The sequence below is a fragment of the Desmodus rotundus genome, chromosome 8 (assembly GCF_022682495.2).
Source record: "Desmodus rotundus isolate HL8 chromosome 8, HLdesRot8A.1, whole genome shotgun sequence".
Taxonomy (NCBI): Eukaryota; Metazoa; Chordata; class Mammalia; order Chiroptera; family Phyllostomidae; genus Desmodus; species Desmodus rotundus.
In genome coordinates this window covers 27,068,520-27,083,557 of record NC_071394.1, presented here as the reverse complement: position 1 = coordinate 27,083,557, position 15,038 = coordinate 27,068,520, and the positions used below count along the sequence as shown (strand labels likewise).

Below are 15,038 nucleotides of genomic sequence, written 5' to 3'. Positions count from 1 at the left end.
AAGGTGCTTTTCTACGTGAAAACCGGCGGTGGAGCCGATTCTTCTGTGTTCCTCGGGGTAACGGTTAGCCTAGAATTTCACGGGCACTTGTCATTTCGCTTTCTCTCCAACCCTCTGCCCTCCTGGAGGTGTTACTTTTTAACCACTTCATTAGTCAGAAAAAAAAAAAATCTCGTTAAACTTGAGGAACTGTTAAAATGCTTTGCTTTCCTGAGAAATGAAAATCGGTAAAAGCGAAACAGGAACTTTCATCCACAACCCAACATTCAAAAGCCCCGGCTTTTCCGCGGGTGTTCAATCGAGTACTTCTACCCGCCCCGGAATCGAAGGGGAGGAAGGGGCGGGGACTCCACTTGCGTCACAGACTAGCGCCGGAAGTTGGGTGCAACACCACAGCGAGCCGCAGTCCGTTTGGAAGCGCCGAGTGAGGACTTTCTGGAAGCTACGTGGGTAAGGAGTTGCCTGACTGGGATTTGGGGGTGGACATTTGGGCCAAAACTGGGAAGTCATTTGGGATTTAAAGGTACGGTGTTGGGCTAAAGGTGTTAGAGTCTGGGGATAGAGTAGATGGTGTTAGCCCTTTGCCTAGTTTCTTTCAGTTTAGCTGTTTCGCAGTTGGGAGTTACAGTGTTTTATAAATCTTCCCTTATCTTTGGGTCGCATGTTCCCCTGTTGAGAGGTAAAATTTTGGGGCCATCTCCTGCCAAAGTTTGGAAAAACAGAACACGTGCCAAATGCGAATGCGAGCTTTGCAGTCAGTTCTGAATTCCTCTACCTCCTAATAATCCTGCGCATATAACTTGTCTAAACGTGGGTTTCTTCATCTATAAAATGAAAGTAATGCGTCCTAGGAGAGTGGTAAAAATTATAATGCAGTAACATGTATAAATGAAATAACGTGTATTATTATTATTGTGTCAAGTTTGGGGTAAGTTCGCAATACGTAGTGGGTGTTTTTTTTTTTAATTTGTTTTTTAATTTGAAACTGATAGGTTTTCAATCAGACCTATACATAGTGATTGAAAAAGTATAGGTTAGGATTTGGGACCTTTTTAGCGTTCTCTGAGAAAAATAAGGGCTGGTTGGATTTGCAAGGAGCCCCATTGAGATATTCAGAATTTCAACCTGTGATTTCAGGGACTAACAATGGACACCCAGAAGGACGTCCAACCTCCAAAGCAGCAGCCAATGATATATATCTGTGGAGGTAAGAGTAGCACTTAAATAAAATAAAAGTATTTTACTTCAGTTTTTAAATATCATTTTCTTTTTGGCTTAAATGACTCACTCATTATTAAAGTCATAAAGCAAAAACACTTTAGCAACCATAAAAATCCTCTCAAGATTGCATTTTCTCTCCTAGAAAAAGTGCTTGCCCCAACTTTTATTTTCTTCCCCCCGTAGTATATTGGTAATAACAACATGCCATTGAGATTGAGTATATTTTAGTGCTTTGGGTGAAAAATATAGTTAAGATAATTTGCTTGTCTGTAATGTTTTCCTTTTGGATACTGAATTAATGTCTTTTCTTTTCCAGAATGTCACACAGAAAATGAAATAAAATCCAGGGATCCAATCAGATGCAGAGAATGTGGATACAGAATAATGTACAAGAAAAGGACTAAAAGATGTATCCTTTTAACTATGCTTTCTAAATATGAGGTAGGAAGAAGTTAAGAATAATGCTTGGGTTGATAGTCAAAGACTAATTTCTGGTAAAAATGGTAATAACTTTTGGATTATTTACCAAAAATAAAAAAAGACATGATCAGAATTTTCATGGACCAGTATGCCAGAGTAGAGGCATATACTGTATAATCTTAATACTAGTTGATTTTGGTTCTCATAAGTCTGTTTTCAGAGATTCTTTATTTAACTGAGTACTCATCCATGAGCTTGAGTTTATGGATAAACTAAATTATAGAAGGAGAAATACAAACATGTTACCACCTCTAACATTGCTTCAGTGTTTTTCTGTGCATTGGTCTTTTGTATCATGGAAAGACAGCTAATGAAAATTGAAACAGTTTTTTAAAAAATGTTATTGTCATAGTGTTGAATTCCTTCTGTGCATTTTAGATTAAGTAACAAACTAGTTTATTGTAAAGAGAAAGTGACTTGGAGGTATTAAGTCTTCTATGTAACTTAAAAAATTTTTTTTTCCTTAACTCAGTTTAATACAGTGGTGGTTTTTGATGCTCGATGAACCAGGGAATTCAGAGAAATACCTTTGTACTTGGATTTATTGTTAATGTATAGCTTTTGAGTAGTGTACTTATCTTTATGAATACAACTATATACATATGATTTCATTTTAAAACTCATGGTATACTTAGGTATCTGTTAATAGTTTATGTAAGGAAATTATTTTTTGTTCCATTAATTGTTTGTAATTTAATTTTATTGTATATGTCATCTGATACAACGAAGGGCAAAAGCGCTCCCCAAACCATTTTTAATCGAGCCTTGGAATCATTGGGGCCCTTGTTAAAAATAAAGTTTTACACTATCAACTGTTTGTGAAGTCTCCACCATCATTTTCTGTGTATATACCAATGCACGTACTGTCAGTGTGCATACATCGTTTGGCGTTTCATTTCTCATTTGTTACGTGTAGGCCTCTCTGTATATAATGCTGGACTATTTTCTAAATCTTAGGTGAGGGGAAAAAAGTAATGGTTGCTTGCTGAAAGGGAAAAGCAACCCCACATAAAGAAGATGGAGACTATTCAGGCAGGTACCGTTCCAGCCGTAATCATTCATTAGAGTAAAAAGCAAAAACCAAAAACCTGCTTTCAAGATACAAAAAGAATAGGATTGGTTTACACTGAATTACTGGATACATGTTCAAAACTTTTGTCTTGCTCTTGGGAGATAGTCACATACTCCATCTATCCCAGGATTTCATCATTATGGAACATCATGCTGGCTTCCCTAATATTCATTTTGAAGATCTGCAATACTCCAACTTTATTAGTAGCTGTGTGTGGCTCTGATACTCAAAACATTATGCCATATTTAAAAGTCTATTTCTACTACCATTCTCAAATACTAAGTTCTAGAAGTGTGTTATGTGCTATACGAAATACTACCATGCTCAAAATTTTAAAGAATGCTTCCTTGGTACAGATTTCCTTTAGCCACAGCTTTCACAGTTTTATAATTCAGCTATATTCCTATATTCCTTACTCCTTTTTAGACAAAAAGAGTCCCAGCAAATAAGGTATCTCTTTAGGACAACCCCCTAATCAAACCCTAACTCATTGGGTAATGTTGCTCTTAACTGTTCTGATTCCATCATAGGTCCCTTGCATATCAGTAGTTTAATTAAATACTGTTATTTGGTTAACTACACAGCTGTTTCATGGAAAAAGTATTACCACTGGAACTCATAACCACCATTTCAGTCAGTTACTTAACCTCTGTGTCTCCATCTGTGAAATGGAAGTAAATTTTGCCTATCTGGACAGTTTTAAGGAAAAAAATGGTAATATAGATATAAAATTGCTTTTAAAAGACTCTTGAATAGTGCTGTGTAAATATAAAAAATCCGGGCTTGAAGTTAACGTACAATTTGTTCCGTACTAAGCTGCTTATCAATGACTGTGGACATGCATTTCCATGACAAAGGCATGGAAATTGGTTTACGTCCAGCCTGCTATTCAATGACTGGTCAGTTAACTTCATCTTTTTACTTTACTTCCATTGGCAAAGTGGAGGAATTCATAATGGCCAGTACAGTGCTTTGAGACTGTGAAGCCTTAGTCAGAGATTGAAGGTTCTGAAAAATCCAAAACTAGAAGAAATCAGAAATGACCAGTCCTGAGGAAGAATAAATATCCCTTGTTAGCCGGCAGCATGATTTTACCAGGGTTCACTTTCCGTGTTTATACCATAGGCAGGAAAGAATAGCACCTGCCTCAAAGGTTTGTTGCAAGGTAATCCATAAAAACTCAGCCTAGTATTAGCCTATGTTAATTATTATTACCGTTACTGTATTATTTTCCACTCGGGATTACTGGCCTTAGGATTAGTCTCTCAGCTACTGGTTTTGCCGTCTTCCATACTCCTCAGACCGCTCTTTCAAAAATACAGATTTCACGGTACTGTCCTGCTGAAAATCCTCAGTGGCTCCTCATTTTGCTAAAATCAAAACGATTGGGAATAGTGTATTTGGCCCTTGATGATCTGACTCCTACCTCTGTCACCACTTCAAACCATCTCTCAATCTTTTGTTTCTCAGGAGGTGTATGCAGTTCCTTAAGCAAGTATCAGGCTTGTTTTTCTCTCTTGCCTCTCCCTTTTCCTCATACTTTTCTCTCTGTCTGGAATTATCTTTTGTGGTGTTCTTCACCAGCATTGGGATTTTGAGATTGTTTTATCGTCTGCTAGCTTCCAGTATTGTTGATAAGTCAAAAACCATTCTACTTTCAATCCTTTGTAGGTGACCCGTTTTCTTTTTGCAGACTTAGAATTTTTGCCAGTGTACTGACATTTTATAGTTATGTGCCTTTGTATGTTTTTCACTGTTTTGATCACTTGGGTACTTTGAACGGGAAACCCAAGCTCTTTAATTATGGGAAATTATCTTGAACTATTTAATAACTTCCTACCCTCAGTTTTCTCTTTTCTCCACACCTTTCTCTTTTTTTGAAAAATATATTAGGTATAACCTAACTTTATCATTTTTCTTTTTTTTTCGCTCTCTGCTCTGTAAAGATTTATCACTACTTTCTAATCCATCGACTGGGTTTTTTATTTCTGGTATAATATTTTTCATTTCTAAGCCTAGTTTTTCTTTGTATTTATGTCTCCTTGTTTCTTGGATGCAATGTCCATTTCTCAGTGAAGACCATAGTGGCAAATTTCATTTCCCTCCATAGTCTTTTTCCTTCAAATTGTTTTTATCCTTGTTTACTTGGCATAAATGTATATGCACATAATTATCACCAGGAAAAAAAAAAACGAGTGAAAAAGAAAATTACAGAGCATTATAGAGTTACAGCTCTTTTCCTGAATATTTAAAGGATTTCCTCCTATGCTGGAAGTAAAATAAGAAGATACAGTAGGCTGAGTGTTTTAGGACATAATTCTGAATGAAGTTTGCTGGCTAGAATGATTGTGAAGTGGCTTTACATGCTCTGGGGGACGCGATGCCTGTTCCCCAAGACAAAGAATTTAGTGAAAAACCTAAGGATTACTCTAAAGTTTGAGCTTGGCTTTATAAACATACCAGTTTAATCTCCAGCACCAACAATGGAAATAATTATATATAGTTACATTTTGAGCATTAGAATTTTTCCCATTGTCCTGCTAAGGTCTGCAATTTAAGTGCAAAGGGGGAAAAGAAAAAGATTTCTTGAACTATTACATGCCACGCACTGTGCTAGGTGCTTTATCTATTTGAACTAGTCTGAAATTACAAAACAAATATTTTCCCACAAATGATCTTTACTGTTTTATTATCTAAATTATAATATGTCTTCTTCACTTTCGTATCTAGCACTTAGTTCAGTGTCTGACTCATAACCAGCACTCAGAAAATGTTGAATGCATGAAAACGAAGAGGGGGTCTTGTCTTCATTTATTCTTCTGTATAAAGAGGACGAAGTAAATGCAGGTTGCAATGTAGATACCGCGAATGTAATTATGCTTCTGTAATTTAGTAGGAGTAGAGATCAATTTACCGTGCAGGTAGTACAATAATCCAAAAGAGTAAAATCATTTTAACTTGATCTGAAATGAATTGATAAGGCGAGGAAAGGGAACTCTCCCACTCCCACCCACCCAGCTCATTTCTCCCAGAAGGGCTCTCTTTCGTGGTGAAGCTGGAGTCTGTAAAGCCAATCAGCGGAATGGCAGGTCGGGGACTAGCCAATCATCCCGCAGAGGGCCTAATCCCCACCCCCAGCAGTCAGCCCCCCACTCTTGGGTGCTGAGACAGAGCAAGGCAGAGGGTCACAATTGCCGCGGCCACATCCTCCGCATCGTGAGGGGTCTGGGAACCAGGTGAGTACCTGCCCACCAGGAGTAAATTTCACTCCCCCCATTGTAGTCCCTCTCCGATCTGGGGTGAAAGGCGGACGCGGAGGAGCAAATGCACTCTGGGACTTGAGTGAGAGATCGTATTGTGGCATGAACGTCCTTCATGGTGGGGGTGGTGGGGGGTGGCGGGGGATGTCGGGGAACAAACCGTTAACCTTTTGTTTCAGCGAATGTTGGGACTAGTTTGCAACATGGGGGTTCCTGGGGTCCGCCGGCGGTGACCAGTCTTGGTGACCAAAGCTGGGAGTGGGGAGCAATTTCGTAGGTTATTAAAGTGCCCCCTGACCGTTGCGGGTTGGCAGAGGGCTGCCACTCGACCAGTCCCTCAGCCCTCTCCCGCCGCGTTATACTTAGAAACCGTTGCTACGGCTGGAGGGTGTCATTTTCTTTCGGCCTCCACCTGCAGGGGGCGCTCCGCCCTGCGGATGTCGGAAGGAATGCTTAGGTGGACGATGCAAGGGGGAAGAAAATAGGTTTTCGCGTAACTAGTTCATCACAGTTTCCGCTGGAAGTATTACTGATACGCCGAATAGGAAATATAAGAAATGGATGTGGATCAGGATGATGGAGAAAAAATTTAATCCAACTAGGACCAAATGTTTTCCTAATCAGAGACAAACGCAAACAGATATGGAAGAGTTCTCAATGTATCAAATGAAGTATAACTTGTATTTTAGAATTTGAGAATTAATATTTAGTGGTCTTGAGAATGTGTATCCTACCCCCCCAAAAAAAAGTTAGTTTTCAGAGAAATGTTAAAATAGTGTCCAGAATGAAAGTCGTTTGATTAGGTAAGCAATGTCTATCATTTCAAATGTTTTCCACTATATTTTATTCAAATCATAAAATCTCAATCATTGCAAGTTACCTTCAATTTGATATAATCTACTTTAATCCCATTAGATGCTTAAATCGCTCCCATCAAAGATTCTCTAGCTCTTAGGAAAAATTCTTCTATGGCAACCCATTCTATTCTTGGCATCATCAATAATTTAAAAATTCTGCCCTTGCTGGCGTGGCGCAGTGGATTGAGTGCCGGCCTGCAGGCGGAGGGGTCACAGGTTCCATTCCCATCAGGGTGCATCTCCGGTTGGGGGTGTGTAGAGGAGACCAATGGATGTACCTTGCACATTTCTGTATCTCTTCCTTTCTTTCTCCCCTCTCTAAAAGTAAATAAATATTGTTTTTAAAGTTCTTTATGTTGCTTTGCTGTAACTTCTACCCTTAAAGTCATCCTTGTGATAGGCGACATTCATCATAGTGGACCCTGCCAGTGTGAAGTGAAAACCACCGTATCATTTCTCCAATGTATCTCATCCAAGTGCTGAACTGATATCCACAGGGTCCCACACAAATAACACTCCTTTCTTATGACCTGGTAATCTATAACACATATGTTATTACAAAATCTTAAGCATGTAATTCTGTAACGTAACAATATCACACTGAAGCACACCATATGACATTTTAGGTGAAATGTTCAAATTGCTGTCCATCTAGTGCGAGACATTCACATACCCTACCAACCACACTCAATGGCACTACTTTGGCTGGACCCTATTTTCTATACCCAAGTTCAAGCCAGGAGGAATATGGAGGCAAAACTGGCAGAACATCCTCTTTCTGCAGAGGTCTGATATATGAGCAGACTCCCAGAGGACAGGCATGCTGAAGGAAACACTTCAAATGAATTAGACCCATTGCTGCTGCTTAAAATTTATCACCCAATATGTTTTAGTGCTGTGATTAAAAAAAAAATCTGACAATTACAATAAGAAATATATCTTTGTATCATGTGTGTTTATATTTATACATCTTTATAATTTCTGTTTGTATAGACATGAAATAAAAGTTATGCAAAACAATATTAACTATAATGGTATGTTCTATCTCAATATAAAACAGTGCTGGTTGAAACACTAAATTGATTTCATGGGTTGCCACTTGCACTGAAAACATGGGTATGATGAGTAAGTATGTGGGCTCTAGCTGCCTACTGGAATCCAAATTTTCAGTTCACTATTTCTAGCTGTATGACCTTGAGCGGTTCAAATACTTGAAACATCAACTTCCTCGTCTGTAAAATGGAAGTCATTAATGTCCTTCATGAGAGCCATTTTGGAGATTGAGAGAATTCATGACTCATAGTAATTCAGCTCCATAAGTGTTGACTATCATTACTGTTCTCTACTTTTAAAAAAACCTACCTGATGACGTAGCTGTAGGATGAGCTGAGGTAATATGTGTAAGAGTTAGAGTGGTGCCCAGCATACATTAAAAACTTTATGTGTTAGCTGTTATCTTCACCAACATCATTAGCAGTAGTGTCATTAGAAGGAAACTGTACAAGGCCTCCTTGTTCTCAGTTCAATTCGTTGAGTGTTTCTTAAGAGCTACAAGGCACTACTTATGTTAGTTCTGAAGATATGAAGATGGATAAAGTAAGATCTCACAGTCTAGAAGAGAAGAAAGAGAAACAGTTCGAATGTGCTCTGTACTGAGAGGTGTGTACCGAGTGCCATTAGAACACAGACCTGGGAGTTGGGCGCTGATGGGAGTGGGCCCTAGGGAACGGGCAAGAGGGTGATGTTAAGGAGAGTTACAGAAAGAATGTTATTTACGTTTGTGCTCAATTGCAAAGAATGATCGGGATGTTACCAAACAGCAAGAGTAGAAGCAGGTCATTTGAATCAACATGACCTCCTTGTTGATCTTAAGAAAAGATATCCTAAAAAGCAGTTTGAGTACTGAAGCTGATCAGCATACGCCACCCCATAACTGGCTATTTTGGCATAACGATTACTTTGAGCTGAAGAAATTAATAATCAACAGGAAGAACTCTGTCATCCCCTTTTCTAATTTATGCCTAAAAGCAGGGCATAAATTTCCCTTTGAAAGGTTTCCCCCTCCAACCTCCCCGATACCAGGAGAACAACCCTAATCACAGCCCAGGGATGGTCAGTGCTGAGAAGAGTCTGCATAACCAAATCTTACTAAAACAACCTTTAGCTAGTGTCTCCCGTATGTTTACTTTCTCCTAGAAGCCAAAACCCCTTTTCCTTTGTCTAATTACTTCTCCACACTGTACCACCCTTTGTGAAAATGGTAGATAGACTCCCAGACTGAACAGTTTCTTTGAGTTTTCACTCTTTTGTGAAGCATCTACGTGCACAAAATAATCCTTGTCTCCTATTTGTGTGTATTTTGTCAATTTAATTCACCAGGTCTCAGTTACTGGAATTAAATAGGTAGAGGAAAAGTTTGGTTTTTTTGTTTAACCTCGTCCATAGCACCAAAACCTGCTTTGTCACTGTATTCAACATTGCTGAAGTGAAGATTAAGTGAGATAATCCAGGTATGCGTACATAGTAATTTAGCTCCGTGAATGTTAGCTGTTGTTATCAGAGAGAGAGAATTTAAAATCAGTAGTCTTCCTCCTTCGAAAGAACACTCCATCTCCTTTTCTATAGAAATGAAAAATAACTATTATATATAAGAGCACCCAGGTGGTTACTACTAACCATGCTGAGTTTTATATATATATGTATTAGATTCATAACTGTTTTCCCATACTATATTTCAGCTATGGCTGCCAAAGATCATCCATCACTGTGGGGCTTTGGAACAACAAAAACATTCAAAATTCCCATTGAACACTTGGATTTCAAGTATATTGAAAAGTGTTCAGATGTTAAACACTTGGAAAAAATTCTTTGTGTGCTTAGGTAAGCATTTAAAAATAATTTCAGCACATTACGATTTGTCAATTTTAATTATATTGTTCTTGCCTTCTAAAAGTTGAAGCTACATTAGAAACATTGGAGGAAATTTTCAGGTATTAAGATTGTTCGTTGTATTTGCCCATCTTGGGCTCCAAAATAGGGATTTTGATCCAGTGCTTTGTTTGGAGTGTTCTGCCTGGGTCTACTTCCAGTGTGCGATTTAGGCTAATTTATATTAAGGAGGGCATTTTTCTTGCTTCCTCCACATTGTCTAGGAAAAAGCAACTGTGAGAGTAGCCAGTGTGAAGTAAGGTTAGCTCACCAGCCTACACTGATAAAGTTCTTTGGTACTTTCCCACTTAATGCCATCTGCCAACAAAGGTGGGTGACTCACTGTGAGCTGGTCACACGGAGGATGGTGGGGAGGCCAGGAGGTAGGACCAGAAGACAGGGAGTCAGGGCCCTCTCTGGTTGAGAACTCCATAGCGGTGATTGTTAAACTTTAATACACAGCACATGTGGTTGTTAGAAATGCAAATTTGAGGGTCCCATTCCCAGAGATTCTGCTTCTGGGAAATCTGGGGTGGGGCACAGGAACCTGTGTTTATAATAAGTGCCTGGCTGATTGACACACAGGTGGTCAAGGGAACCCACTTCAAGAAACACTGCCCTGTGCCACCTATTTTGGGTTTCGTGGGGTTTTTCCATAGAGAGTAGCCTGATATTACAGAAGGGGTGTCAAACTCGTTTTCACCAGGGGCCACATCAGCCTCGTGGTTGCCTTCAAAGGGCCAAAGTAATTTTAGGACTGTATAAATGTAACTACTTAACAGTTAAGGAGTTGAAATTACATTCGGCCCTCAGAAGGCACCCGCGTTTGACACCCTGTATTACAGGAACACTTGTGGAGCATAAACTGCCCCTTTCCAGGACATCAGAACTACTTCTTTTTGCTCTGCTGTGGCTCTCTCTCTTCCCCTGACCTCTCATCACCTGTAGTATCGTGTCCTCCCTAAGCATGTCTGCTTGTCCCCAGCCAGAGTTGATGTAATGACCTCATCATTTCTGAAACGGAAATGTGAACCATGCCATTGTTCTCCCTTTTGCTTTTCTCAGCGGTATGAGAACATTTTCATTTATATTTGATCAAGTACTGATAAACAAAATGAGAAGTTTATGAGATAAAAGAGTTTGAAAGCCATAGTAGTAATGTTGGTTCTAAGAAATTCCCTGAATAACTTAATTAAATGCATTTGAAAATGGGATTTATTTCTATTTTTCTAAAAATTTAAATGTGAACAGACTTACAAGAGAAGGAAAAAAAAGATTGATTTTCCTTAAAAAATAAATAGGCAAAAAAGAACAGATGTCTCTATTTAGCTCTCTAAGGAAGGAATTCTGCTTCTTTAGTGGTTGAATTTGGCGTTATGTTGTTCTAAAGCATGCCTCTGCCATTTTCTTCATATCCCTTTGCAAAAAATTAAGCTAGGAGCTCCTCTTTGGAAAGGAAGTCCAAAGTCTCACTTTTTGCCTGTCTCTAATACTGAATTTCCATTTTTAAGTTTAAAATTACTTTATGTACCAAAGGAGCATTACGTGTGTTAAACAGGAGAGAATATGTTATATATTCAACATATTGAATATATGGAAATTTGTGTCTTTGGAGCTCCATTTTTTTCTTTCATTGCATCACTGCATAGATTAACCTAATAACGGAGGTCGCCTGGTTGGGGAGGGTGAGTGGGAAGCAGCAGCCCCACCTGCCACCTCGTTGCGGGGCAGTCAGGACCATTCCTGAGATCTCCGCAGAACTGGGCTCCAGACAACCCAACTTGCAAGTCACTGGTCTAGATGATCTGTAAATGAAGTAGTAACTCTAAAATTCTGAAATGATTTAAAGGTCTGGAGAGGAAGGATATTATCCTGAACTTACAGAATTTTGTGAAAAGCGCCTTAAAGGACTGGCTCCTAAAAGCAGAGCTCTGAGGAAAGACAAACCTGCAGCAACAGCATCCAGTTTCACAGCAGGAGAATGGGAAAAAATCGACGGTGATATAAAGGTAGAGTGACACCAGTTTTCGTGACATTGTCATGTTGTATATACGTTCACTTCACCGAGCTGAAATTCTAGGTTTCTTTTTTGTCAGTAAAGGCCTTTTTAGTAGTAATGACTTAGTACTGGTTGCTTCTTGCACCCAGGAGAATATTGTGAGTGTGTGAGTGTATGTGTGTATACAAGTGGGTGGTACAAATGACCAAATAATATTCCATCCCGTGAAAGAACCATTTCAATCAGCTTCTATAAACAGTGCTATGTAAACATGTTTGTTTATAATTTTTTGTGCCATCTGGTTATTTCCTTGGAATAAATTATTAGAATTCAAATTGCTAATTCATATTTCAATATGTTTGCTCGTTCTAAATCACTCCAGTTAAGAAATTTTATTTTTTTTTCACTGTGGTAAAGTTCACATCATATAAAATTGACTATGTCAACAATTTCTAATTGTACAGTTCATGAGCGTTAAGGAGAGTCAAGTTGCTGTGCAGCTGGTCCCCAGAACCCTTTCATCCTGTGAAACCGAAACTCTGCGTGCACCAAGCAACAGCTCTCCACCCTACCCCGCCTCTGGAAACCACCATTCGGCGTTGCCTCTGTACTGTCGAGTGGTCTAAATACCTCATACCAGTGAAATTTTAATTTCAATCTTTATTTGTACATTGAAAGTTTACATTTATCTACCAGACCTCTTTCTATTGACCGTGTGTCCTGTGATCCTGGTAACTTCAAACTAAAGGATTAGTTTTAGTACCTTTTTTCTGTAAATGCCTCAGATTTTTTACATGCAGGATTATGTCATCTGGAAATTATAAGAGATTTACTTCTTCTTTTCCAGTCTGGCTGCCTTATTTCTTTTACTTGCCGTACTGCACCGAGACCACAGTACAGTGTTCCCATTCTTACCGGATGTCATTCAGCTTTTCACTATTAAGTATAATGTCTGGCCCTCACTGTATATTTGCTGAATAATAAATAATAGAATTTTACATATATTAAAGAAATCTCTTACTCAGTCTTTTCCTGGCACCTGTGACAGACAATTCAGTTTAATGAACATTATTGTGAACCTGTCATATGCCAGACACTGTGCTATGTTCTTGAATCACAAAGATAAGATTAAGACATAGGCTCTGCCCTCAAGGAACTTACAGTATGGCGAGAAAAATGAACGATAAACTGATTATTTTAAATCTTTATGCTAATATATGGAGGAGGAACATTTTCAGCCCAACCCGGAAGTTCAAGGGAAGCTTGCTGGAAGGGATGGAGAATAAGATCTGGCAAGATAGATAAAAGAGGAAAGACAGCCTTTTGCCGCAGCGGCAGCAGCCATGAGTATACTCAGGCTTCAGAAGAGGCTTGCCTCCAGGGTCTGCTGAGACCCCAGTGAGACCAATGAAATTGCCAATGCCAACGCCCGTCAGCAGATTCCGAAGCTGATCAAAGATGGGCTGATCACCCGGAGCCTGTGACTGTCCGTTCGATGCTGGAAAAGACCTTGGCCCGCAGGAAGGGCAGGCCTATGGGCATAGGTAAGCGAAAGGGCACTGCTGCCAATGTTCAAAGGCCTGAGAAAGTAGCCTGGATGAGGAGGATGGGAAGTTTTCGCTGGGTACTCAGAAGGTACCGTGAATCTCAGCAGACTGAATGCCCCATGGACCACAGCCTGCATCTGAAAGTGAAGGGGAACATGTCAAAAACAAGCAGATTCTCATGGAACACTTCCACAAGCTGAAGGCAGAGAAGGCTCACAAAAAGCTTCTGGTTGCCCAGGCAGAGGCCCGCAGGTCTAAGACCAAGGAAGCTGGCAAGCACGGTGAAGAACGGCTCCAGGCCAAGAAGGAGGAAATCAGCAAGATTCTGTCCAAGGAGGAAGAGACAGAAGTAAAGCTCCACCCCTCTTACTCGTCCATAGTGGCCTTGGCAATTACACGGATCAATCATTCAATAAAATACCCTTCATCTATTAAAAACAAAGTAGGAAGGGCAACAACAATATGAATATACTTAACAAGACTGAAAATGATTATGCTTAAAAATGATTAAGAGGATAAATATTTTATGTTATGTGTATTTTCCCAAAATTAAAAAAAAAAAAAAGAGGAAGGGCATTCCAGGTAGAGGGAATTGTCACCTAAAATTTTGATCTATAGGAAACTTTGATAATGTATAGTCTTTTCTAATGCCTGGTTAATTATTTCAAATTGTGTATTTACATTCATTTTTCTCCCCTTTTCTCAGAGTTGGGTATCAGAAATTAAAAAAGAAGAAAATAAAATACATTCTCATGAAACTGAAACATTTCCAGAAAAGGAAGAAAATTTGCCTCCAGTTCGTGGTTCAAACAGCTGTTTTCACGTTGCCAAAGTAGGCCCCTCGGTGTGGGGTGTCGTTGGTGGGGGAAATGGTTGTGGTTTGTTGAGCGCTATCCCAGTTTAATCAGTGTGGCCAGAGTGCGATGTCCTCTCAGAGAGCGGAGGATATTTTTTTTCAGTCAGTCATGTTCTTTACCTTCATGAGGCATCCTGGGTTTACTGACTTTCTTCATTTTTCTTTTTTGTTCTGTCTCTCCTACATGGACTAGTTTTGATGAGCGCGTAAGATCCAATTTACTGTGTGAGAATTTCAGGGAGTAACTTTATGTATCCAGTAGATGTAGAGAGGAAATAGTTTAGTACATAATTAACTATGATTTAGAGTATTAAACAGGTACTTGCAAGCAGTAACAGATGTTGTTCTTTTTTAGTGCATTTTTTCCCCTTATCTCCAGCCCCTCGTGATTATTTCTCTGTGGTTAATCCGTTTTGTCACGTAGACCTCCCCTTTTCACCCGTGGGTTCCATAGAAAAGGAGCCTGTTGGACTTCCAGGTCCATCTACTTAAGGTTAAGCTGCAGCTGAGCTCCGTGGCATCCACCGACCCTGGTATTACAGAACTCAGCCCGTGTTTCCTGGGCACTGGGAGGCCCTGGTCTTTCCCACGGATCACACGTTCCATTCGGTTCTCTCCTCCTTTTTCAACGTTATTTCTATCATTTCAGAAAGGATGGCTACCCAAGTCTCTTCATTCTGGGTTAACTTATTCTTGTTATTTTCATCTCATCTCCGAATCCTCAATTTTATTTAAAAAACATCATTGCTCTTTGCCACTGCCCTCTGATAACTTACCTTCCCGGGACTTTTTACTCCGTATTAGGAATTACTCACGTA

At 39.4% G+C, this 15,038-nt stretch overlaps 2 protein-coding genes and 1 pseudogene across 3 annotated transcripts in view; all 3 read left to right on the top strand.

Moving 5' to 3' along the window:
• The first annotated feature begins 374 nt into the window (after positions 1–374).
• On the top strand, positions 375–2,513 carry POLR2K (RNA polymerase II, I and III subunit K). Of its 2 annotated transcripts, none has more exons than XM_024572317.3 (4): positions 375–450; positions 1,138–1,207; positions 1,538–1,630; positions 2,184–2,513. In XM_024572317.3, exons 2-4 carry the CDS (start codon positions 1,147–1,149, stop codon positions 2,204–2,206), a joined length of 177 nt encoding a protein of 58 aa, XP_024428085.1. In that variant the 5' UTR covers positions 375–450; positions 1,138–1,146; the 3' UTR covers positions 2,207–2,513. The 2 variants fall into 2 exon arrangements, with proteins under 2 accessions (XP_024428085.1, XP_053785824.1); XM_053929849.1 differs by lacking the exon at positions 375–450 and adding an exon at positions 472–523.
• A 3,411-nt stretch (positions 2,514–5,924) lies between these two features.
• The window catches only part of SPAG1 (sperm associated antigen 1), a 48,025-nt gene continuing 38,911 nt past the window's right edge, over positions 5,925–15,038 (top strand). The window contains exons 1-4 of the mRNA XM_053930005.1: positions 5,925–6,009; positions 9,629–9,770; positions 11,668–11,827; positions 14,071–14,196. Coding sequence (XP_053785980.1) covers positions 9,631–9,770; positions 11,668–11,827; positions 14,071–14,196 — 426 coding nt within the window. The 5' untranslated portion in view covers positions 5,925–6,009; positions 9,629–9,630. The remainder of the gene's footprint in view (positions 6,010–9,628; positions 9,771–11,667; positions 11,828–14,070; positions 14,197–15,038) is intronic.
• LOC128781520 (large ribosomal subunit protein eL19-like) lies at positions 11,748–13,831 on the top strand (annotated as a pseudogene).

Bases quoted from the DNA above. Each gene is read 5' to 3' on its own strand.
- POLR2K (XM_024572317.3), top strand. From the start codon at position 1,147: ATGGACACCCAGAAGGACGTCCAACCTCCAAAGCAGCAGCCAATGATA. The intron at 1,208-1,537 runs GTAAGAGTAGCA...TTTCTTTTCCAG, and splicing joins AATGATATATATCTGTGGAG to AATGTCACACAGAAAATGAA. The intron at 1,631-2,183 runs GTATCCTTTTAA...AGTTTAATACAG, and splicing joins CAAGAAAAGGACTAAAAGAT to TGGTGGTTTTTGATGCTCGA.